Source organism: Mixophyes fleayi, chromosome 3 (genome assembly GCF_038048845.1).
Source record: "Mixophyes fleayi isolate aMixFle1 chromosome 3, aMixFle1.hap1, whole genome shotgun sequence".
In the NCBI taxonomy this organism is placed as follows: domain Eukaryota; kingdom Metazoa; phylum Chordata; class Amphibia; order Anura; family Limnodynastidae; genus Mixophyes; species Mixophyes fleayi.
The window spans coordinates 335,183,525-335,210,041 of NC_134404.1; the positions used below are offsets into that span (position 1 = coordinate 335,183,525).

General features: G+C 40.7%; 1 protein-coding gene across 1 annotated transcript in view; it reads left to right on the forward strand.

The window, feature by feature from the left end:
• The window catches only part of LOC142144949 (calpain-2 catalytic subunit-like), a 42,775-nt gene extending 16,258 nt beyond the window's left edge, over positions 1 to 26,517 (forward strand). The window contains exons 3-21 of the mRNA XM_075204318.1: positions 462 to 583; positions 1,915 to 2,048; positions 3,210 to 3,378; positions 7,684 to 7,767; positions 8,241 to 8,326; positions 8,612 to 8,686; positions 10,295 to 10,455; positions 10,946 to 11,115; positions 11,564 to 11,575; positions 13,367 to 13,578; positions 13,959 to 13,995; positions 14,535 to 14,600; positions 18,141 to 18,198; positions 19,825 to 19,889; positions 20,619 to 20,687; positions 22,040 to 22,118; positions 22,831 to 22,947; positions 23,249 to 23,307; positions 25,757 to 26,517. Coding sequence (XP_075060419.1) covers positions 462 to 583; positions 1,915 to 2,048; positions 3,210 to 3,378; positions 7,684 to 7,767; positions 8,241 to 8,326; positions 8,612 to 8,686; positions 10,295 to 10,455; positions 10,946 to 11,115; positions 11,564 to 11,575; positions 13,367 to 13,578; positions 13,959 to 13,995; positions 14,535 to 14,600; positions 18,141 to 18,198; positions 19,825 to 19,889; positions 20,619 to 20,687; positions 22,040 to 22,118; positions 22,831 to 22,947; positions 23,249 to 23,307; positions 25,757 to 25,780 — 1,799 coding nt within the window. The 3' untranslated portion in view covers positions 25,781 to 26,517. The remainder of the gene's footprint in view (positions 1 to 461; positions 584 to 1,914; positions 2,049 to 3,209; positions 3,379 to 7,683; positions 7,768 to 8,240; positions 8,327 to 8,611; positions 8,687 to 10,294; positions 10,456 to 10,945; positions 11,116 to 11,563; positions 11,576 to 13,366; positions 13,579 to 13,958; positions 13,996 to 14,534; positions 14,601 to 18,140; positions 18,199 to 19,824; positions 19,890 to 20,618; positions 20,688 to 22,039; positions 22,119 to 22,830; positions 22,948 to 23,248; positions 23,308 to 25,756) is intronic.

Sequence of the window (26,517 nt, forward strand, 5' to 3'; positions counted from 1 at the left end):
TGCATAGTGCTTCGGACACTACCGTAAAAAAAATATATATATATTGCCTTGAACATACCTGCCAGGCAGTCCGGTTGGAAGGACTCTTGCCGCACCCCATGGTGAAATGTTGCAAGTTTGGGGCCCCAATTTTTGCGATTTGCAGTTTATCGCATTATTGAGTTCCCTGTTCCGCCTCTCCGATCGGCAGGATGCGGGAGGGTGTCCTGCTGTCCTGGGAGTTCAGGGAAGAGACCCAGAATTTGGAAGTCTCCTGGACTCTCCGGGAGAGTGAGCAGGTCTGCTTAGATATATTAATGTTTAATGGTGGATTTCCTTGTCCTTATGGTGAATGAGCAGTGTGATAAATTCATCCACACAGTATAAGTCTGTATTCAGCCACAACATCTCCACACAGCAGCTCTCAGTCCAGAGATGTGACGTCCCCCACGGCCTCAAATAACCTATTCGTTGTCTTCCAGGTGACTGCTGGCTGCTGGCCGCCATCGCCTCTCTCACGCTCAACGAACAAGTCCTGTCCCGTGTGGTCCCCAAGGATCAGAGCTTCCAGAAGAACTATTATGCAGGAATATTCCACTTCCAGGTAACTCCAGAGATGGGAATAAAACATCAGCTCAAGATTCCGAGAGAACGGGAAATGAATCTGTAATCTGAGCATTGGGGGTTATGTCAATGACCACATGTAGATCCGATGTTGTCAGCCTCCAGCACCCTATAGGGGTTAAACTATAAAAAGTGGAGGAGTGGAAACTTTGGGGTTTTTTTGAGGAGTGTAAGGTGTGTGTGTGTGTGTATATATAAATAATAAAAGCACTTACTTTGCATGTAAAATTTGCAATGGTCCCACGCTGCACTTTTTCTATCCTCTCAATGCTCAGCTGGTTTCAGCTCAGCAGTTGGACATAAACTTTTTAACCCCATAAATGAATAAGAAAAAACAGAAAAAAAGTGTGTATATAATATTTGTGCACGTTACTGTCAAATTCTTGTGGTTCACAAAATTCAAATCAATGACACTTTATGAAAATTTCCACGTGGAACTTTTCATAAAGTGTCATTGATTTGAATTTTGTGAACCACAAGAATTTGACAGTAACGAGCACCAATATTATATACACACTTTTTTTTCCCTCAAGATACTATACAACATTTACGAAGTTAGGAGTTACTGGCAGAATTGTTTCAAAATCTATTAATCTAGTGCGAGAGTTTTCCTTCTTTTATAACCCCATAAATGATAAGTTTATAGGGAGGGGCTTTGACACCCTATAGGGGAGGGGCTTTGACACCCTCTTTGCCTGTTTGAAAGAGGCAAAGTGGCTTAGAAACTCTTGTTTTATGGTCAACTTCTACATCTTTTTAAGTATATGTGTTTTAAAAAAACAAAACTAAGCCACTTGTTTTTATAAAAAAAAAAAATAAAATCATCACATTTACATGAATTATATTCTTTTTTTATAGTTAAATTTTTTCCAATCTGTTTAGCACTTCTTCTAAAGTGTAAAAAAACAACTGAAAAATGGCCTCACGAGGGAATAAAAAATAAATGAAGTATAACATTATAAGACATTAAAAGTCGTAGTGTAAACGCTATTTTGGGATATCGCGCACCTACTTTTGATCTTTTCTTACAGGGAGTTTGTGGTCTGGCAGCCTAGACGGTGCAAAGTCTTTATGTAGATTATCTGGTAATATTATAAATGATAGCAGCAGTATTATTATTAGTCATGTATGTATGGAGCATTATACAGTGGTGATTAGTCTGTGACATTACTCAGGACCGTTCAGCAGGTCTGATAGGGGAACCTGTCCGCTAGATAAATGCAACCTGTGATTTGCTTGTTTGTGTAAATGACAATAGGAATAGAAAAGTTGATTTTTAGAGTAAAACTGATTTCTCTCCTCGTGTCCCAGTTCTGGCAGTACGGGGAATGGGTGGATGTGGTGATCGACGATAGGCTACCCACCAAAAATGGGGAGCTGGTCTTCGTCCACTCAGCTGAGGGGACTGAGTTCTGGAGCGCCCTGCTGGAGAAAGCGTATGCCAAGTAAGTACAGGACATGGGGGGGGGGGGGGGGGTCTGTGTGCACTTACTAGATCGGATGATGGGAAAAAATATTGTTAATGTTATCTCTACTACAAACTATGTGTGTATGTACTTTATCTGCCGCCACACAGTGTTACAAAATAAGAAGCAAACCATACACAAATAACAAGTGTAGCGGAAACAAATTAGCAGGTTTGAGGTTCCTACCCCACAGAGCTTACACTCTAAATGGGTTATGGTAGAGGCACAGTATCAAAATGCATATTAGGTTGGAGTACACAAGTCCACAAGATCAATGGTCCAGTGATTATAAGGGAAACGGCATCTCAGAATTCTTCACATATTATTGTCCTATTATTCAGGTGCCACAAGGACTGGGGGGTCAGATGGGGGAAGGGGTGAACATATATGGCAGAGGAATTTGTGACCTACCTGAGCTCTTGGTTTGTCAACCATTTAAAAGACCATCAAGCCTAAAAAAATTAATTACATTACCAATATCAGAATGAAAGATATTGGAGACAAGTTGTGTTCGTGAGGGGGGGACCTATTTTCTTGTACACAGCAGACTTCCTGCCAGTAAACCCAATGAGACATATTGCAGCCAGTCCATTTAAACCTCCTTTTGAATAAATAGCTGACAACACAGAATAATAACTGTACATGAAACTGTACAGCAAATGTAAATGCAATGTCAGATACCTTATTCTATCAATGCATGGAAACTTTTACACATGTAAATAATTGGGAATGTTGTTATAAGCTCTTTTTATATAAGAAGTTGTCCAACCATATTATCTTTATCCAGCGCTTCCCTAAGTAGCAGAACATTGTGGGTCTGGTGTTTTGAGCCCATGTTGGGAGTTAATTCTTGGCACCCCTGAAATGATAAATCTTCTCCGGCGGCTGGTGGGAGAATTCAGAATTTTACGATTGCTGACACCTCCGCATCGGGAGAACTGATTGGATGCCTGTAGTTTGCAGAGGATCAAACCGTTATATTAGTTGGTGGAAGAGACAAGCTTAGGGAAGTCATTGGTTAGCAGGGAAGGCCAGGCTGCGATTCAATAACCGCTGTAAAGCCGCAGGTCGCCTACCTCTGTCCCAGTGAACAAACAGAGAAAGCGTTATGTTTATGTACAATTATGTCTTCCCATGCAGGCTGAATGGATCTTACGAAGCGCTGTCCGGCGGGGCCACCACTGAGGGCTTTGAAGACTTCACGGGGGGTCTTGCCGAATGGTACGAGCTGAACAAAGCTCCAGCCAACCTCTTCAAGATCATCCAGAAGGCTCTAAAGACAGGGTCTCTCCTGGGCTGCTCCATAGATGTGAGTGATGTCTTCTTCTCCGTGTTCCAGGCATGCGTTGATGTGATTACTGTGTGGTGTTACCAAAAATCCCCTCAGTGACAGCTGAGGGGGCCAGGAACCGAATGATAGCGGAACGCTATGCGTTGCGGCTTGGTTTCCTGAACAGGGAATCCTGTGATGTCACCACAAGGACTTCCCCCAGCAGGGGGTGGTGTGGGACAGATCTGTATCGGGTCCTTTTCTTCCGCTAACATCAGATTTCTGTACACTAGATCTAATAGAACCAGTTCTACATTGAATCCTTTACAGCAGGCAAAACTGATGTCTCCTCAAATAACATACACACAACATTTTTTCCCCCAGCACACTGCTATAGCCAGCAACAGATCTGCCATTTCTACTGTAGATAAAAATGCAAAAGTCATTGTTGCACACATTTGCAAATGTATGTTTAAGCCATCCGCTTAAACATGGGGGAAACAATGTTGTGTGTATGTTCCTTGCAGGATAACCCCACCCTTTCAAGCACCTGTTATGGCCTATAAATTGATTTGAGCAGCTTCCACTTTTGTATTTGTCTCCTCAAATAAACCAGTTTACCCCAATTAGAAGCAATAAAAAATGGGGATAAAAAATTAATTGGGGGGGCGGGAGTGAGGGGGAGTGAAAAAAGTAAAAATAAATAGATATACAGTTATAGTTACCAGCTCTATCAAGCAGGTTTAAATAAACACTTATTTGGCCTTGTTCTACTCAGGGGAACTAACGTAATATATTTTGAGACAAAATCCAATATTATATATGGTACCAGCTGCATGGCAATATAAACACTCTACATTTATACAAAACAAAAAGACAATTGTTGTCAGTGCTTATCCTTAACACTGCATATCTGTGTGTGTGTGTGTGTGTGTGTGTGTGTATAGCAAAATGAAAACATGCGGTATTGGTTCATATCTTGATCAAAACATTTAAGCCTGCATCCCAGCTTAATATATGTTTAAGTAAACTAATACGCTTGCACCAATTGTGTGAAAGTTACAAAAATGACAATATTGAAAAGCTGTGTTTTAGTCCTTAATTTTCCTTTCAATCCCCCCCCCAAAAAAAACATACTATACATACATCATACACAGGTGAATTGCATGTTTTACTGAATCTCTAAGGAAGTTGATACACATCTGCAGGGTAGAAACTTAAACGTGACACATTTGTAAACATTTTACTGCACAATTATTTATTTGCAGTTTGAAAAAATAAATAAAACTGGGACAGTGGCCTGTGCAAAAGTTTAAAGTTTCCCTTTGATTCACCAATACATTTTTTTTTACTGTCTCAAAACTCGATTGACTCGTAAGGTGAAGGAAAGTCCAGAGTTGGGTAAATGCTTTGATATTTCTAACCTCTCGGCTCCTGTAAGCAGTACTTGGACACAAGGGTAATTGACTGTTACAGAAGAATGTGGAGCCTATAGGAGATCTCTAACCACTTCCAGCTTGGAATGTTCAGAAAACTAACAATCCGAAACATGTCCATAAATCAAACATTAAGTACTTACAGGAAGGAAACTTAAAGGATTTGAAATCTAAGTTGATTATTTAAACTCAGGGAGGAGATCTGACCATTCAGAGCTTCTGGGTGTAGATTTTCCCCTGGACAAACCATGTTGCAATACAAGAGGTGCAAACACCGTTTATTTGCATACAGAGAAAATACTGGCTGCATCTGCATGTAGCGCATGTATTGGGCTGTTTTAGTAACACGGTAATGTAGTGTTTAACCAGGACACACCCGCTTACAACTTTTAATTATGTCTGCACATTTTAAGGGGTCTATTTATTATAGGGAGAAGAGCACTAAATCCATAAAAAATGGGTGTTTTCGACAGAGTTGGGGCAGCTCTCTCTTTACCAAGCTATAGAATTTGATGGCAGATAAGAACCGCTTGGCCCATCTAATCTGCCTGTTTTTTGACCTATGGTAACCTCAAACCCTATTTGATCCTTAGTTCTTTGTAAGGATATCCTTATGTCTATCCCAAGCATGATTAATTGCTCTACTGTATTACCCTCTACCACCTCTGATGGGAGGCTATTCCTCTTATCCACTACTTTCTGTGAAGTAGTTTTTCCTCACATTTCCTCTGAACCTACTCCCCCCCCCCCCCCCCCCCCCCTAGTGTCAGTACATGTCCTCGTGTTCTAATACTTCTCTTCCCCCCCCCCCCAGTGTCAGTACATGTCCTTGTCTTCTAATACTTCTCTCCCCCCCCCCCCAGTGTCAGTACATGTCCTTGTCTTCTAATACTTCTCTTCCCCCCCCCCCCCCAGTGTCAGTACATGTCCTTGTCTTCTAATACTTCTCTTCCCCCCCCAGTGTCAGTGCATGTCCTTGTGTTCTAATACTTCTCTTCCCCCCAGTGTCAGTACATGTCCTCGTCTTCTAATACTTCTCTTCCCCCCCAGTATCAGTACATGTCCTCGTGTTCTAATACTTCTCTTCTCACCTGTATCTTGTTATAACCCTTTATAGTATAAGTTTCTATCATGTTCCCCCTGTTCCCTTCTCTGCTCCAAACTATATATATTAAGATCTTTTAGTCTTTCCAGGTAAGTTTTGTGCTGTAGACCATGCAATGGGTAACGCCAGTGATTGCTTTTGCCAGCTTCCCCTATTTAAGAAGGACTGCTGATTGCTATTGTCATCTCAAACTAGAGGGAATAAATGTGTTAATTAAGTAAATGCATTTTTCCCATTTAAAGTTATTTTAACACTATATTATTTTATTTTAAATTAGATTTTTCAACTAGATTTAAAAAAAAGATATATTTCATTCTGCTACTGGCAGCCCGAGACCAGACTTCCAGTGCAGTTCGCATACATGACCCGGCAATTCCAGGTCACGTGCACAGAAGGGCCTCCGACTGGCTGCCGAAGAGCTAAGTCTCTACTGGCAGCCAGTGTCGCCGGGGGGCGGGGCTTCTCTCCGCTGCCACTGCGGCCGTTTAATCATGAATAGTAGATTTTCTATAGCTGGGAGATGCGGCGATGGGAAATCTCTCCTGTCACCGCTTTTTGTTAAATAGACAACACCCCCTCCCCCAAATATGGTACAACATGGTTTGGTTACGGTGCAAAATTGCATGCTGTAGCTGGATTATATTTGTAAATCTAATTGAGACCCGTAGTGGACAAAAATACTTCAGGATATTCTGATTTAGAAGAACTGGGACCAAATTCCTACAACAATAGACTGACAGTTTCTGGCAACAAGAACCGTTTGGAATCCGTGATTTCTGCCAAAGAAAATGTTAGTCACGTCTGCACAAGCGGCATTCACTGGTTTACGTGTCCAGTCTGTTAAATTCGGCCAATAACTGGAAATTGTGTATTAAATTGTGCAGAAATGAGTTTAAGACCTTACCCAAGAGAGAGAATATTAAATTTCGTTCTGGTAAACATACAAATGACATACGATGAAACGGAAGTCTAGAGTTTGTTAATTTCTTACATCAAACTGCAGGAAAGTGTAACATCATCATCACCATTTATTTATATAGTGCCACTAATTCCGCAGCGCTGTGCAGAGAACTCATTCACATCAGTCCCTGCCCAATTGGAGCTTACAGTCTAAATTCTTTAATATACACACAGACCGACAGAGAGACTAGGGTCAATTTTGATAGCAGCCATTTAACCTACCAGTATGTTTTTGGAGTGTGGGAGGAAACGGGAGCACCTGGAGGAAACCCACGCAAACACAGGGAGAACATACAAACTCCACACAGATAAGGCCATGGTCAGGAATTGAACTCATGACCCCAGTGCTGTGAGGCGGAAGTGCTAACCACTGAGCCACCGTGCTGCCCACATTTGCATGAAAACATAGTTACTAATTGTATATAACTAAAGACATATGCTCCTATAGACATATATATTTGTAAGAAGTATAACTTTAATAATGCTCACAAGGCTACGGGTGTTGCTGTTGCTGTTTATGTTTAGATCTATCCTACCTACCTAGACCGGTTGTTTTGTTACTTACTGGTATAATTGATTGCACAGAAACCTAATTCTCTCGGACTTTACATAAGAGATGAGAAGGGACTTTTGTTTGTTACTTCAAAGCCATTTCGATTGTTCAGTAATGAAATGTTTAAAAGGATCTCCTAGCAGTAAACTTTTCAGTGTTCTATTACAACATGAACAGTCTATATCAGGTGTACAGTAGAGTTATATTGTCCTTTTCTGTTAGATGTTTTGGGCTTTCAGCGATGCCCTTGGCTATTATCGGACACCCTACAATCATGTTCTGTCTTACAGATCACAAGTGCAGCTGAGACCGAAGCGATCACCTTCCAGAAACTGGTGAAAGGCCACGCCTACTCCGTGACCGCCGCAGAAGAGGTGGGGGCAGTATACAAACCCGAATTGTGTATAAAGGATGCGATACTCATTATAACTGTTGTTTTTCAGGGCGGTTATTATATTTACTTTTATATAGCACGGTGCCGTAGAATCGGAGAATATTTATTTCATGCCGCAGTGGAGCTTACAATCTAATAAGCCACTGCGGGCACACAGACACCAGGGCTGATTAGCCCAACTGTCGTTTTTGAATTGCACAAGAAAACCGCGCAAAAATAGGGAGAGAAACCAAACGGTGCACAATTCACCACTTTGCTGCACCAGCAACAATGTTATCTCTGGCGGTAATCCCTCGGACAAAGGGGAAAAATAAGCCCCTTCACCAGTTTTCGCCAGCAATACTGCTTTTCATAAATAGGCCTCTATATCCTACATTACACTTTGTACATTAGTTTTATTTTAATAGATATTTTTTACGCTTTCATTTATGAAGACCCTGCCTCATTCAACAGGTCAACTACAGAGGTCGTCCGGAAAGGCTGATCCGAATTCGAAACCCTTGGGGAGAAGTAGAGTGGACCGGAGCCTGGAGTGATAAGTGAGCATTGGCAAACACAGGCCCTAGGGCTTGTTTGGGTAACCTTGCTTGTAGGTGCACTAACCAATCAGACGCTTGCTTTCATTACCAGCTTGCATGAGACAGATGAGAGCTAACTGCTTATTGGTTTCTCTGGTTGGATGCAAAGTTGGCACCTTAATGCAAGTTAGTAACAGACCCTTGTGTTCAGTTATAGTGAAATAAAAAAAAAATTATATATATATATATCCGGATCTATATCTGGTGATGATAAATTTTAATGTCGCTCCTGTTTCTCACATCCAGCTCAAGTGAGTGGAACTCCGTGGATCCCAGTGAGAGAGACAGGCTGATTAAGAGATGCGACGATGGAGAATTTTGGTAAGAACCAGTCACTTGGATTTGTTATGTATGTTTGTTTTTTTTTGTTTGTTTTGTTTTATTTTCTCCTGTACCGTTCCATGTGTGATACAAGGTTTAGGACTAGGTTACACAATAACTGGGCTCATAACATACCAAGCTGCGGTCACATTGCCAGGGCTATGACGGACTCAGCTGCAGTAGTAACAGCAACATAATCTATGTGTGAAATGCAAAGATTATAAATCCAACTTCTTTTATTTATTTATTTTTACCACAGTAATAAAATATTTTTATTTTGAAACTTAATATACTTTTTCTGTTCACTTTTAATGAATGAAAGGCAAAGAAATGAAACTAAACATGTTTCAGACGGTAATTGGTATTTTTTTTTTTTTTATTTTTTTTTAGGGCTATATTTTGCCAGAGCCCTAAATTAGTGTAGAACATGTTATGTATAAATCAATTTAAGCCTTGTCTGTACACTGTCAGTTATACATTATGCTGATTAATCCTATACCTGTCTATGGACTTATTTAGTAGATCTTGGTTTCCATGTGCAACTCGTAAATTGGTGTACTGACTCTTTGTGCTTAGCGTGTGCGTCTACACAGGTTACCCGTGACACGATCTTGTGCTAGAATTCCCGTCATGTGGTTTGCTGATAAGTGTCTGTTTTTTTGGGGGTTTTTTTATGCATTTACAATGATCCTTTTCTATAAATATTAAGTTATAATAGAGACTAATGCTAGATGGTAAGATCTGCATCTCGCGAGCAGAAAAATAGGGATTTCATTGTGCAGTTGGTAAATACTGAAAAATGGGGACATTTCCACAGACAGATCTTTAAAACCTGGGACTAATGTCTTTGTGTGTATACATACATACATACATACATACATACATACATACATACATACATACTCGTATTTGTAACACACACGTTATTCTCATTAGTATACTACAGAAAAAGTAACAAAAATCGGGACAGGGCACCTTTAACATCACCGATTGACAGCAGGGAACAGTTATTATAGTAACATTGGCTGGACTGAGAGTAGAGCTCCCCCTGCTGGTAGAAATCAGAATCTATGGCCTGAACTCTCGGAGGATCTTTAGTTTTTTACATTAATGCCTAAAAATTGTTCTCCAGCGCTGACGCTTCAGTCTGGAATGACAACCGCACCTTCCATGGAATTTATTGGAACCACATGTGGTTTTGCAATGAGACATTCTGGTGTAACTGCCAGGGGAGAAGGCTATGTTACAGTACACTGGCAATTACTGCCTATAGAAAACATTAGACCGTTTCTTACATACAGTGGAGGCGGCCATTTTGTAAACTGAAGCCATGTTCACAAGAATGCAGCGATCCATTCATTAGCAACTAGTGACCTGACAAAGACGCGGACAATTCCGAGACTGTAGAATTATGAGACTGTAGCCTGTCAACATACTAGGAACCAGTAACATCACAGATGTGCTTTGTGCCTCAGTGATGTCATTGGTCTCTAGTGGTCTCATGAAAATCGGTTAAGTTCACAAAATGGCTGCCACAAAAAGCCTCAGTGATGTCTGTGGTGGAATCTATAGGAAACCACTACTTATCTGGTCTTCTGTCTTTCCCAGGATGTCCTATACTGATTTCTTGAGACATTACTCGAGGCTGGAGATCTGTAACCTCACTCCGGACACTCTAGCGTCGGACAAGTACAAGAAATGGAGTTTGGTCAAGATGGATGGAACATGGAGACAAGGCTCCACGGCCGGAGGATGCAGGAATTTCCCAGGTGACGCACGATGTAGACTATTACAGTTCATAAATGTGTTCTGGTTTAGAATATATCAGACGTGTTCTCTCATTATTTAGAGACTTATGGTGATTCAATGGAATGGGAAAATAATATTTCATTACATTTTTACACAAAGTCGTGGGGGGGACAATTTCGGACACTGAGCAACATAAATGGACAGTAACAAAGTTCCTACACAGAATTATTCATGAATGATGTGAACAGAATTGCTGTCTCTGCTACTCTGCGCTGATGTCTTTAGCCAGGCACCAGAATGCGATCGCAGGGGTGGAGGAATCCTTCCCCTGCGATCATGTGAGCTGGCTGTCACAGGCAGATCACAACAGTGCCCCCTGTACCCCCCTGTCTAGCCCAATCAGATTGTTAGAATGTTTTCCATTCTAGAACAAATTGTAGCAAATCTGATCATTAGAGTGTTCAGAGGGCTAGACCAACCTCATTACACCCATGTCATTTATGTCTACAGATACTTTCTGGATGAACCCGCAGTACATGATAAAACTGGATGAGGCAGATGATGATCCGGATGATGGGGAAGATGGCTGCACTTTCATTGTGGGTCTGATACAGAAGAACCGCAGGAAAACCAGGAAGATGGGCCAGGACATGCACACAATTGGATTCGCGATCTACGAGGTGAGTCCGTTCACCAAGATTGGACACACCAACCTATAGGGGCTGGAGTAGGTTTAGGAGCAAGATGGCCTCATAAGGTGTGGACTGGTTGCTTGACCCAATTGCCTAAGTGACCAGATCTCTTATGTTATACAGATCTGATCATTGGGCCAAACAACCGTATAGCGCAGGGCCCGTGAATTGTGGGCTCCCGGTGACACCATAAGTCCAATCAGAATTTCCAGCCAGTGCTGTAAAATTCCAATTTGATCAAGCAGAAAACTTTATTTGATTTGACTTAGTACTACTAAACTCTGTCTTGTGTTTAAATAAATAATACAGTAAGGTTAAATGGAAAGAGGAAAGAATATTAAATAAAATAAGCATTGTGGCCTCACTTATGACTAACGTAATATGTGTATATTTCTACTAATAAATTATAATGTCACCTTTTTATTTCTGTTGACAGGTCCCCCCGGAGGTACGTTGATTGTGCATTATTTACTGCCTTGATAAAAGTTGTTATACTTAAAATATAACAAGGTAAGTGTATGACCTATATATCAAAGGCTTCACACAGTGGAGATGAATATAATTAACTAACTGGGATGTAAAAACTTTATCTAGAATAATATTGAAGGTGAACACCCCTTTAGAGGCCAACTAACCCTATTTCTTTTACATTTTGAATTAATTTATTTGCAATATTAATCTACCAATCTATTTTAATATTCTTGTTGCAAGACTTTACCTAACTTTCAGGAAGGTGTAACGAACTGCTTGTAAAGCTTACTATGCAGTAGTACAGTGATTGCCAACCTTTTTCATCATATACCTGCCAATATACCCATCTCAATTTTTTTATTTTTTTTTATAACACCGCTGTGTTAAAATGTCTTGATATATAAAATCAGGTTCATGAAAAATATGAGCAACCCAGGGCAAATCTTGTTCCTAGTTCAAAGATATTCCTCACATCGTCTCCATATTTAATTTTTATTTTTTCAAAAATGTCATCTATAGCACTTGAAATTGTTTTCAAACATTCACCCAACCCTGTGACCCACAAAGGTGTAATGACACAATGATTATTATGGAGAGCCATCGTTCTTGTCTCTGTTGATCTTCATGATGAAGCAATACAACCGCTTACAACATGACCTAATTATATAGGTTGTGTCTGACTTTGTTTTGGATGTGTTTGGCTGGTTCAACCTTTACAATACTTCCATATAAATGCTAAATGAGATTTATTTAATCATTTTCACCTCTCCTGAATGTAATGTTGTTTTCTTGCAATCGTATTTATAACAACCATATGGACGTAAGACATTCGTTCATACCTCATTCTCACATCAACGAGTGACATGTATTTGGGCAATGTCACCTATTTACACAAGTTGTTGAAGTGGTATTGGTTAATGTTGGACGCTAGGACTTGTACCTAAACTGGATTGTGAATTTCGAAGGGGAAAACCGGGCTGTGATTTTAGAAATTGGTATGCTTTTGGAATAACAAGTGTATAATCTTTGGTGATATAAATATCACTCCCGGTACATGAATTCCAATGACCATATCTAACCAAAGTAGCAGATGTGCAACCGATCGGTGTCGCCGTTTCATGGAAGAACTTTACTAACCTTTACCGTGGACTTATAATGGTCATTTTCTGACCATTGGACTTTACCGTTAAATATCTCATTTTTATTATAGTAAATGAATGTCCTCAAAAAATGACTAATTTCCATCAGGAAGAACCTAGTATATTAGTCTCCATACCAACACGTTAGATTCATCCTTACTAATTAATCAAATCCGTTTCTTAGGAAGGAATCCACCTTCTGTTGCTGCAGTCAACATCTCTTTGGAATTTTCAAACATCTACAAAGTTCAAAAGTCTAGAAAGAAATATATATCACGTTGTTTGGGTTCTTCTGGTCCTATTTTATGAGTGGCCTTAAGCTGCCATTACCCCCTGTGTTTAATCTACATTTATATGAAGAACGCAAGGTAGGTACGACTAACCTTGTATAGATCCACAAGATAGATGCAATAAGGACCATTTCTACTCCAAGAAGTACATGTCAAAAACAAAATCTCCATCTAGGAAAGTTGGGATCTATGAGCTGTGGAAACGCTACACAGCTGGGGTTTGCCAAAATCACTATATCGGGGTCCAGAAGGAGAATGGCCAAATCGTAGCGCAAAGTAGTTAAGATCTCCCAATTTGGAGATATTCCTTTAAAATGTTTAGGTTTGTCTTCTTTTCAGATGCAAGGCCAGACCAATGTTCACTTGAGCAGAAACTTCTTCCTGAAGAACAAGGCCAAAGAACGATCGGACACCTACATAAACCTTCGTGAAGTTCTCAACAGGTTCCGCTTGCCCCCAGGAGAGTATATCCTCGTCCCTTCAACCTTCGAGCCCAACAAAGTGGGAGACTTCTGCGTCCGTGTTTTCTCGGAGAAGAACGCTTCATCACAGTAAGTGACGGATTAGAAGCTCGTATCCTAACTGGTTTGCCCGAATCCCTCCATTGCCACAATATCCAGATCTAAAAAATAGGACTGACAGGCACTTCATGGTTTTTCTTCCATTAGTTTATTATATGCGTAAACACCTGACTTTTGAGGCGGAAATGGTGGGGACATGTCGTATCTGGGGTCCACAACTTTATGGTGGTGTTGGTAAAGAATCCAGTTCTGCCACATGTCACCAGCCCTTAACACATCAAGCCCTATCCCTTTGGAATTTATATCATACATGCAATAGCATAGCGGTCATTTACACCCGCTGGCCGGATGGTTCCTTTAATATTTCCCTTGTTTCTGTAGCAACTGATTTATTGTTCTGATGTTTTCAGGGTTGTCGATGATGAGATCGAGGCTAACATTGAGGAGGTAATCTTTAGATTATATACATGTTTGAAGCATAAGGTTTAAGTGCAATGTTCAACCCTACCCAGAATTTCTACTGCTGTTTGTCATTGTTTATTTATGTAGCGTCAATTAAATTGCACAGCGCTGTACAGAGGATATGTAGTCATTCACATAAATGTCCCTGGAGCTTACAATCTAAATTCCCTACAGACACACGCACACACACAAAATAGGGGCAATTTTGTCAAAAGCAAATTCGCTTGCCATGTATGTTGTTTTGGACTATGGGAGGAAACTGGCACAAACACGGGAAGAACCTACAGATTCCACACAGATAGGGCCCTGATCAGAATCAATCTCATGATTGTACAGCTGGTGAGAGGGGTCAAATAAAATTTTGGATTTGGAATTTCCTTTGTTTGTACTTGGGCTGTAACACAATGTTTGGCTCAGCTGATTTATACAAAGGAGTCGGCAAGTTTAGTGCTTTGAAACAAACTCCTACATTGGCTATTTCAGTTGTTTTTCATAATCTTTTTATGTCTTTCTGCTTTTCAAAGCCCGATCTCAGCGAAGACCATATTGACCCTAATTTCAGACGGCTGTTTCTGAAGCTGGCAGGAGAGGTGAGACCTGCGTTTCATGTGTGGTTACAGGTTCTGCTCGTTAATCAAGGTTATTAATAACTGTGATGTGAATCCGTTCGATGTCTAACTAACCAAACTGCACACCCAAATCACTGAACGTACAGGAACTCACAGCTTTCCTCTTATCTAGGTGTGTTTGTCCTTTACTAATAAAGTTATAAATTCTATCATAAAATGCATTTTCAAAGTGTTGTCGCATTTGTGGGTGGAGCCTGTTTGATTGGGACGTAGGGACAGACAGATCAGATTGACTAGTGCAATAGATAGTTCTTGCCTCAGCCAAATCCTAAGAAGCATTTACATCACAGCTAATAATCTCTTCTACTCATAAATGGGTAGCCATCTATTATTCATGGCAAGTATCCTGAGGCTAAATCTAAAGTGACTCTTTGAAGTCGCTTAACTGCTAATGTACATTACATCACTAATGCACAGATAAACCTTGTAACAAATCATATTTGTGTTATGGGAAGGGAACAATTAACAGTATTCTAGTACAAGTAAAGTGTTTTAAACTAGACCTGTCTGTGTGATTCATGTGCTAGCATCTTTTCCCTGGTCAATGGAGAGGTGTGAGAGAGAGAGAGAGAGCAGGTATTGTGGTAGATTACAAAATCTACAGCTTTGGGAAGCTGGATGAAAAAAAATAAATATATATATATATATATATATATATATATATATATATATATATATATATATATATATATATATATATATATATATATTGTGTGAGTATTGGTCACTCTTTTATATAAAAAAAACTTGCATTTTAGGGTTCGTAGTCTTGTAGGTACATACTAAGTATAACTTAATCTCATCGTTCTGCATGTAGCATTTTCCATTATTATCCTACTAACCACATGTGTGTTTGGTTTTATCTTCTCGTCGGTGAAGGTGTCACCTGAGGTACGATGCCTGTATCACTGTGTATGCAGTTTATATCTCCTGCATTCTGCTCCTCGCCTATCTACCCTCTCCCTGTGCTGCTCACTGGGGTACAGTCCTATGTACCATGTTCACACTGATCAGACCGGCACTCTGCTCCTGCAGCCAATAACACCGGCGTCCGACATACAAACTCTATAAACTAACTTAAATCACTTTGAGAAATGGCAAAAATTATTATGTGAATTATTTAAGAGACTTTATTTAGTCTGTATGATTTATTTATTTTTTATATCTTTTGATCGTAACCCACCTCCTATAAAGTAAGAACATGGGTGACAGTGGGCCTAGGAGCTTGCAATCTAATGCTTTCTACCCGCTTGGCATATCTGAGCTCACAGCTGCTGTCTTCTTCCTATCTTACTTGCATGTGCCACGATCTAAATGGCTGAATGAACGATGAAACAAACTGACTGTGTGTGATACTGGTCTCATGTATACTCCTCTACATATTTATTAAAGGGCACAAATGCTTGCTCTATTTATTTGAATAAAATACTATTATTTAAAAAAAAAAAAAAAAAATTAAGCCGACAATGGAAACTGTCAAAGGGAAGCGATAATTTAACTCTTACCCCTGGACCTGTTTCGAGGGGATAACTGTGTATCGTTCAGCAGCCTCCCTGACATGTAGTGATAAATGCCGGCAGTAAAGGAGGTAATAGAGGAATCTTATCGTTCCAGCCAGGGACATTTTAGTAAATATGCCTTGTAGTCCTTGTTTTCAATAGAGAGGATCAATTAGATTGAATACTATTCTGTATTCATTAGATTTCAGCCACTTCTAAGTCTCCAAAACAATATTGAAAATTGAGAATGCAATCAATAAACATCTCCCACATTCAGGGCCATTTGTCCGTGCAGCCTACTTACTGGCATTGTGCTGCGTGGTTAAGTAGTATTAAAACTGACATTGAGAATGAACAGCCTGGCTGCAAGTAACATGCAAGATGCCATTAGTCTGCCAGGGGAAGGTCAGGGAATAAGTTACAGACTGTGTGGGGGTGGGGGGGGGTGTAGTTTATAGTGATTGTAAGAATTAAAAAGCGGTCGACACGTTTAGCGCAATTAGCGCTTACCAGCAATTTGGTGACGCGTTCATAGTACATAAGGATCTGTGTAAAGCAGAAATTTCCACGTCCATTTCCAGCCCCTTCAGTACAGAGTTCTCCTTGAGTGTCCTATATTACTTGTTTTTCTCTCTAGTGTTTACTGCCCTCAACCTCAAGTAAACGCGGCATGTTGGTTTTATAGTGTCTGTTTGTATTTATTATTCTTGCCTCAATAAATACTAGAAAATAGTTTTTATTTATATCTTATCTTGTACTTGTGCTGTGTTAGTGTATCGAGTGTTTCTCCTTTCTTCTAATATTTGCTTTTGTTTGTTAAGTTGATTTTTTTTTCCAGATGTGTCTCAGGTACAAGTGTGACCACAGGACCAAGAAAACCATAATATCCCCCATAATCCCCCAATATAAAGTGCATCGGCTGCTCCTTCTCGTGACACAACTTAGAGGAGTATTTTGTAGCTCTCTGTAGGGTACATACAGACGTATGCGCAGTGATTGACTGATATAGCCACCGTAGTGTCATGTCCCGCCCTCCTTGTTGGGGGTCTCCACTAGGACACCGACCACCAAATTTGGATTGAATTAAATAATTTAGTGCTCACCGAATAATAGCACAATGTGCCATCATCCTAAATTACTCCTAGGGGTATATTTATCAAGATGCGGGTTTGAAAAAAAAACACAAAAGTGGAGATGTTGCCTATAGCAACCAATCCAATTCTAGTTATCATTTATTTAGTACATTCTATAAAATGACAGCTGGATTATGATTGGTTGCTATAGGCAACATCTCCTTGGCTCTTAACGGGTGTCTACAAAGTTAAGAATGCATCAAAACCGTAAAGGTCTCTATAACTGGACATATCTGGCTCTAATCTGCCTGGTTATAAAATGTGGTAGATTTACGTACAAGTTTTGGGGTTTATTATATATAGTTATATATGGAGTGGGCTGCTTTCCTTTGCCGCTTCCACCACCGCTTCCGATACTCCAGCAATGGCACAAAGCTGCTGAGAATAAAACACCCTCTCCCTGCAAACTGCAACAGGCATTTCCTGCACCTTCCCTAGTTCCCTTCTAAAGCTGCGTTCGCACCACCTGATTGGCGCATGATTCGCTGAGACGGGGACGGTGTTGGTAATTTGTACAGTTGAACTGTGGGAGATTAGCTCATCTTTAATAAGCTCCCATTGGTAATGTTACAACTAAACCAACTTCTACGTTCATGGTGCCCTCGGTTGGACATATAACAATCTCGGGGTGAGGACTGGAATCTCTGCCATGTTTGGTGACCTGTCCTCCGCCTTCCTCCTCTTCTCTGAGTGCTCTGTGATCTGCTTTGGGTGTTTCAGTAGTAAACTTCTCACAGTAGTGGGACACTGGATCCCTCTGGGTTTTGCAGTTGGCTTTGAGCTTCTTCCCCTGTAGATTTCATAGACTGAATTGGACATATAATAAATCAGGTCTCTTGGAGTCTAACACTTGTCTCCTCTCTCGCCAGGATAAGGAGATCTCCGCATATGAGCTCTGTAATATTCTAAAGAAAGTGATTTCCAAACGTAAGTACCCGTTGTTCAGCTTATCCCCTTTTAAAGTTACATGCCAGGGAGACGTAGCCGATTGCTATGGGCCTAAGTTATCAAACCATGTCCGCCTTAGAGTAAACACTTGTACTCCTGTTCGACTCTGTTTGGCAATGCAATGTTCAATTCAGAGACCTCACAGCCCATTAAAGGAGTTTCCACGTTTACATGACTAATTTATGACTTATACATGCCCTCCTACAACCTTTACTAAATACATTGCTTTTTCTTCCTGGTGTCCTTCTGTGCTTTTCACTATGTATTTATATCAACAATTAGAGTTGTTTCATTTCTGTATGCTGGGATACAACCAGAGCCGTAACTTAGAATTCTAGCGCCCTGGGCGAGAAAGACAAATGCCGCCCCCCTAGCCCTCAATTTCAACCAAATTAACCTAAAATATTCCTAAATTGCGCCCCCCTTCAGCATTGCGCCCTGGGCGGTCGACCCTGTCGCACAGCCCTAGTTACGGCCCTGGATACAACACAAAGCTGCTCTGTGTTTCCCATGGGAAGAACACAGTAGATTCATCTTCTATCTTAAGACAAATGTCCCTGATGGTATAAAGATATAGAGGTAGATTTAACAAACCTTCTAAAAGGAAAAAATGGAAGTGTTGCCGATAGCTAGAATCTGATTGGTTGCTATCATTTATCTGGTACATCTAGAGAATGATGACTGGAATCTGATTGGTTGCTATGGGCAACACCTCCACTTTTCTTTTTTGGACGCTTTAGTGAATCTACCCCATAGATGGGAATGAAAACTGCAGAAGGAAACTAAGCGGGGAAGGGCAAAATATTTATTTTAAGTTGCAGGAGTGCATGATAATAAATTAGTCATATGAAGGTGGAAACACTTATATTTTATTAATAAGAATCAGTGAGTATTATTGATATATTTTATTTATAAAGCGTCAACATAGTGAAGCTAAAGTGTTAAATATCAGAGAATTTGTGCACAACCCAATTTGTAGAATCTTCATTAATTTTGGCATATGAATTATACTTGTGCAGAATAAGTGTGTGCGACTGTTTTTAAGTAACACCCACTTGCTATCTGGTCAAAAGATCCCGGCATTCTAAGACTGCGGCATTCTAAGCAGCACCGGTGCTAGGGTCCTTGGCGCCCTAGGCACAGTGTAAAAATCGCTGCCCCCCTCCCCTTTAAAAATCGCTGCTGCGCTTCCCTCCCCTCAGCTCCCCACCCCTCCCCATGTCTTTCTTTAACTTACCTGCATGAAGCTGCTCCTCTCTGCTCTGTCTTCTCCCCTCCACTCACAGACACTGTTACTGTCAGTGAGCGGAGGGGAGAAGACAGAGCAGAGAGGAGCAGCTTCACGCAGGTAAGATTCATAGCCCCTTCCCTCCTCTCCTCCCCGTGGATTTCCGGTTTTTTTTTATTTCGAGGCGCCCTGCAATTGCCTAACCTTGCCTAATGGGAGCGCCGGGCCTGATTCTAAGACTGCGGCATTCTAAACTGATGGTCTAACACTGCTCAAATCAATTTATGTTTTACAATCTCTCTCGTACCTGCTCTAGCAGAGCACTGATGTGTTAACAAGTTACTAAATACAATTAATTCTCTTGTTTGTTGTGTTAGAGGTGGACATCAAGTCCGACGGCTTCACCCTAGAAACGTGCAAGACCATTGTCGATCTGCTGGATGTATCCTCTTAATGACACTGAATATTGACTCATGTCTATATTACACTATCCTTATAGGATAATCAGATATGTATATCTTCATTAAAAGTGGAACTAAGCTTGGAAAAAAAATTATATATATATATATTTATTTATTTAGTCTGGAAACTAAACCGGGGAAAAAAAAGTTTGCTGCTGTTCTGCGATAATGTCATATACGCATGAACATTAAATGCCTCCCACTACAGTCACTGTGAGGAGCACTGCTAAACCATTTAATAAGTAGACGAATGTCACATGACATATGTAAAAATACAGGGCTATTGTCATTTAATATGGTTTAGGCATGGTGCCCCAATTTATGAACAAAACCCTATTCTTCCTAACCATTATGGATAATAGATCCCATTCCTCTATTTGTATATTGGAGAGAAGGCTGAACTGTACTATCCTGTCTTCCCTTTATTGCCAGAACATCACTGCATGCTGCCATATTTCTTTTACAGTCCAGCACATTATCTCTTTGTATTTGTAAATTTCACATTACACAGAATTTATAGATGATGAATGGAGCTGGGATGACTGGAATAGGACTGGGACAAATTCAAGCTGAATTCTAGCAGCAAAATGCACAATGGGGCAAATGGAGGAACAAATTTGAAAAATTCGAGTCCTAGATATTTAAGCTATGATTGCAAGAAATATATTACGCTCTTCTGTGATTTTCCTTAACTTTCAACATTACTCCAGTCGGACGGCAGCGGCAAACTAGGACTGAAAGAATTCAACATTCTGTGGTCAAAATTACAGAACTACCAAGTAAGTGTTGCATGTCGCTCCCCTGCTATGACTGGAGGGGGGGAGAAAGTAGTATGAAGGCATTATACACCAATTGTGTATTTATGTAATGTAAATATGTAGAGCTGAGTGTGTAATAATATCATACTTACCTACTTTCTGTATTCTGATTCCGGGAGATGGGCGTGACTGGAGGGCGGGAGGGGGCAGGGCAAGACAAATCGCATCATTTTAGCCCTGCCCCCCACAACGGAAATTATGTTTCGTCGCAGGGGCGGGGCCAAAATGCCGCGATTCTGGCTGAATCGTGTCATTTAGCGGTGGCTGCAGCGGGATGCGAATTTCGGGAGTCTCCCGGAGTTGGCAAGTATGAATAATATGCTTATTAATGGCTTTTAGTGAATGGTACATTTATATAGCAGTCCGTAACGTAGGAGACTCGGGACTCTCCATACAACCTATATGTGATGGGGTCATCAGACGTCGGTCAGGACGGGTGTTAGATGCAGTTGGACGATGACCATATCTAGCCATGTAAGTGGTAATCGTCCAACTGCGCTAAAGTTGCCCAGTCTTATCCCTACGTTTGACCCATATTTCTAGGTCATTCAGATGCCGCCAAGCACTTGTCTGGCACCTTTTATTCAAGTGTGATTATCCTATAAATCTACAATAATAATATAATAATCCTATCACAATACAATAGGTTGCTGGTATGATATAGTAGTATAGGATATAACATAATTGGGGGTAGTGACTGGCATTTCTTTTGGAAGGGGGAGAGAGACAGACCTTCCAACATGCAAGCGGGATAGGAGCGTGGCCATGTCTAGATGGGGACGTGGCCACTTCCCCAGACGGCTGTCTAGTGCTGTAAAGCACTCTGCTGCCTGTTGGCTATCGCTCATCACCCCCCAACCTAAGTTCGGGACTGTCCCGCTGAAATCGAGACAGTTGAGGGATATGTGAAAGACGAACCAATCACTGTAAAAATCATAACAAAGCTGGCTTCTGGCAGCCATGTTTTCTTTTTTTTTTTCTGGCTCTGGGGAAGGTTTTTGGAGGGACATCCTGATTCGCAGACCGCAAAAGGGGTGGGGCTTAGCAGGAAAGTGGGTGAAGTTTTATATTTGATAGGTTCCGTGAAAGAGCTCAGCCAAACCTACAGTGAACACGAGATTTTTGCAAAGTGCACAACGGATCATGAACATATTATTTTAGCTCTTTTTACCCATCTGACTGTCATCCGTTATCTAAAAATCCTATGTGCACAATACACTATTACTGCGTAAGCCACATGGCACTGGGTTGAGTGGGACATTTTGAAGATGTTTGTGTGTCTGAGATACTGATAGGTCTTTTGCTTCCTGCAGACAATTTACCGGAGTATCGATGTGGACCGTTCGGGGACGATGAATGCCTGCGAGATGAGGAAGGCCCTGGAGACAGCTGGTTTGTAGATTATTTATCTTATTAACCATTCTAGAACACTGACATTTCTACCACTAACACATCCTCTGTCCATTGGCTTAATGTACCGTGAGATCTGTTACTGATTCTGTAGTGACCACAATGCAGCTGGGGAATAATCTCGTGCACAGGATGAGGGGTTTGTTTTGCAAATTTAAAGCTTCAATCACCAGATTTACTGTACAAGGGCTCTTAACAGTGCACGTTTTTCAGGATGATCGCAGATTAGTATATTACCAGTCAGTGTAAATCTATCAGGATAATTCAGTAAATTATTGATCAACATTTTGATACGCAATTGCCAGGGCAGATTTAAGCTGTGGTCTCAAACGGGTCTGGGGGTGGAAGTCTAGATTAGCTTGTCTTTTGTATAATTATGGTTTTTATATACAATATATTACATTCTAATATATAGACCTACATTAAGGGTCCCGTTTGGGACTCCAGTCCAGACTGATATAGTTGGTTGGAGGCTTTCTTTTATTATACACGAATGTTGCAGTCATTTGGGCCCTGGTGCTGTTGCTGATTGCAGTATGATACATGCACAGCTTAGGAGGGGTGCGGCTGCACTCACCAATAGGAAGCTATTTATATACACAGTCACTTTACCCAGCAGTCAATGTGCCTCCGCTGGGCTTATGGATGGGGGCGTGTTTTTTATACAACTGTGACATTTTCTTTGTACTTTCAGGATTTAAGTTGAATTCCCAACTCCACCAGTTGCTCGTGGCGCGTTTCGCCGACGACGACCTCTCCATTGACTTTGATAACTTCGTCCGATGTCTGATTCGGCTGGAGATCATGTTTAGTAAGTGATGGGTGGCGTGGACAACTGACGCAGTTCACAAAGACTGGCAGGGAGTGCTGGGACTTGTAGTTCCATGGCAGCTGAAGCGCCACAATGTTGCCCAAACCTTCTATATCCGATAATGAATGGAATCTATCACCTGTGTGATTTTGATTATGTAGGGCAGGTCAACCTGTCTCTCTCCAGTTGGTGCGAAACTACAAATCCCAGCATGCTTTTCCAGTATAGGTGATGGGGTATGCTGGGATTTCACAAAAAGTTATAGACCGTTTTTCTTAATCAGTCTTTTAATAATCTGCAGAGCTGTTCAAGAAGATGGATGTGGATAACAGTGGCGTGGTGCCTCTCACAATTGATACTGTAAGTATACACAAATACCATCCAAAATAGCTGAATGATCAATGACCCTTCTGAAAAATGTCAGCATCATTTAGTGGTATCTAGAAATTACTGCAAGTTAGCGGCAGATTACAAATACATTTCTAATCAATTCTATTATCTGAATGAACCTACATAAAATTTAAGTCATAGGTTATATTCTCATGAATTTTGGTTCATCTCACAAAATGGCCGCCTCCACTTGGGAGTACACACATTGCTGAATTCGCCAATTTAAAGTTTTTGTTTCGTTCTACTTTGACTTTGTATTGTACATATAAGTTTAGGATTTTATAGAAAATCTTTTATCTTTCCACAAACCTTTTTTTTTCTAGTGCTCGTGTCAGTAAGAATGACTGGGGCTGTTACTAGCAGTCACCACTAGAGGGCAGAGCTACAACTAAAGCTTTGAATCCTTTTTTAGGGCTACTTTCTTCACTCACACTACTCCATCATCATCATCATCATCATCATCATCATCATCTATTTATATAGCGCCACTAATTCCACAGCGCTGTACAGAGAACTCACTCACATCAGTCCCTGCCCCATTGAGGCTTAGTCTAAAATCCCTAACTAACACTAACACACACACACTGGGGTCAATTTGTTAGCAGCCAATTAACCTACCAGTATATTTTTGGAGTGTGGGAGGAAACCAGAGCACCCGGAGGAAACCCATGTAAACACGGGGAGAACATACAAACTCCTCACAGATAAGGCCATGGTTGGGAATTGAACTCGTGACAGTACTGCAAGGCAGAAGTGCTAACCACTACACCACCGTACTGTCACTTTTCAATTTTTTCCATGGGATAGGGGGTATTTTGTTGGTAGGTCTAAACAATGCTTAACAACAAGATTTTGGGCAGCATGTTGGCACAGTGGTTAACACTACTGCCTCCTAGCACTGGGGTCATAAATTCGATTCACAACCAAGCCCTTACCGGGGTGGAGTTTGTATGTTCTCTCTGTGTTTTTGTGGGTTCCCACCCACACACTCCAAAAACATATTAGTAGTTTAATTGGCTGCTGACAAAACTAACGTGTGTTCGAGAATGTAGACTGTAAGCCCAGTGGGGCAGGAACTGAGGTGAGTGACAACTATTCTCAGTGCTGCAGAATTGGTGGTGCTCTATTTAAAGTGCGCAGCACTCCTATGCAAATGTTTATGGTAGTTTTACCATAATAACCCGTTACAGAGCCACTGAGCGGCAACTGAAACAGCGTCTAAGTATAGAGCGCGTTGGAGTTTATTCCCACAGTATAATAGCGCAGTTTAGGTTTTAGTTTAGTCCTCTACGCTACACAACTAACTTCACTCTCCCTTTCTTTTCTTTTTTTAACTGAAAACAAACCCAGCAGGAATCCCCAGCAGCTTAGAGGAATAGATGAGAAAATGTACAGTGACATAGGCCATGTAATTTTGTAGGTTGGATGAAGGTTTAATGCTAGCTTGTTTACGTGATGTCTAATTCATGGGGGGGTGTAATGTATATACTTTCACTAATTTTGAGTACAAAGTTTTCATTTTCTATAGAGCATTCACACTTCTAATGGATTAAAGGTTTTATTTTGTAAAAAATATATATATATTTTTTTTAACTATGCAGTTGCCCATTGGTTACATAGTTACCCAAATCTCCTGACCTCTGGCTGCCCAGGCCCGATAATCAAACCCCAGTGCCTGTGTTCTGTATGCCCCTAGCTGTGCTGATGTATGTGCAGCGAGGGTCCGCTTCATCTATAACTTGTCGCCCCTCTCTCTACCCACGGCTGGGAGACTGAACCAAGCTGTGTATGTACTGAGGGTGGGTAACAGATTGTAGAACATAAAGAACACAGGCATTGGATCCAGCGGTGGGAGCAGACAGGGGTTAGATCTTATTTCAGTAATAAACAGCAAATATATTTTTCACTTGTGTGAAGAAACCTTTACCAAGTTTGTTTAAAATATTACATATATAATTACTAATATACTTATTTTTTGCAACGTGTGCTTACAGAAGGCAATTGTTTGAAAGAAACAGCTGATTGGTTCACAAGGAATCAGTGACATCAGGAGGTAAATGAAGCTCCGATTTCTGCAAGTGGCTGGAAATTGTCGCCTTTGCAGGGGAAATTTAAAGCAGCGATGGCTTGTAAAGGTAAACTTTACAAGTCATCGCCGCTTTAAGTTTCTCCTGTAAAGGTGCCGATTTCCGGCAACTTGCAGAAATCGGAGCTTCATACGTTTATCCCCAGGACTCTTGTGCCTCATCACATGGCTACGTTGATGGGTGCACTGAAAAATAATTAATTTAACAAGACTATTTTGGAAAGACACACTAAAGGGACATTGCTTATACTGTAAAAAGTATACTAGAGTGGAAATCAATGACTAGAGGAACACTTTGAGCACATGTAGTAACACAAGTGTTTGTCCTTTCAGTGGATGTCGTACACCGTCCTGTGAGGACCTCCAATGAGGAGACAGACAAAGAACTTTCTATGCACCGGAAGAAAAGGAAACGGAATACAAGAAATGTACAAAATATTAGGTGTAGGATTTATGTGCCTTTGGGGGGATTTGTTCTTACCGAAAAATCCTTTCTATAAAAAAAAAAAGGACCTGACCCCACATGCCGCTGATCAGACCTGTGAAACTGGAACGCAGGAATATAAACCCCATTTATAGAGTGTCAAGCAATGTTGTTACTATGACTATGTATTCACAAGTGCATCTTTAAGTTCATTGCCACAAACGCCTACAGCATCAACCAAACCTATTCATCCAGAGAATCCTGTAAATCCAGGACGTACATTGATTGTAAAGTGAATCCACCAGAACCATTATTCCTGAGAATGCAGCCCATCCGTTCCAGATAAGCCAGTGACATCACGCAGACAAGAGGCGGCTTAGTGACGTCACTGGTTCCTTGTCTGTATTCTTGTGACTATCGGTTCTGGGTGTAGTATACAGGTACATTAACACAGCATGTGTGGGGAGATGGGGACAGTAAGAGGAAGTGGGTTTGGGTAAAAAAGTTTCAGCATCAGTAACTATCAATCGCCCAAAAAAAACCAATAGATCTATGCAAAACTGGAACTGCTATATTTTGGGAAGAGATGTATTTATATATGATGAGCTCTGCTCAGTATATGTTATGCAACATTAATTTTAAATACTGGTAAATAAAAAAGTAAAAATCA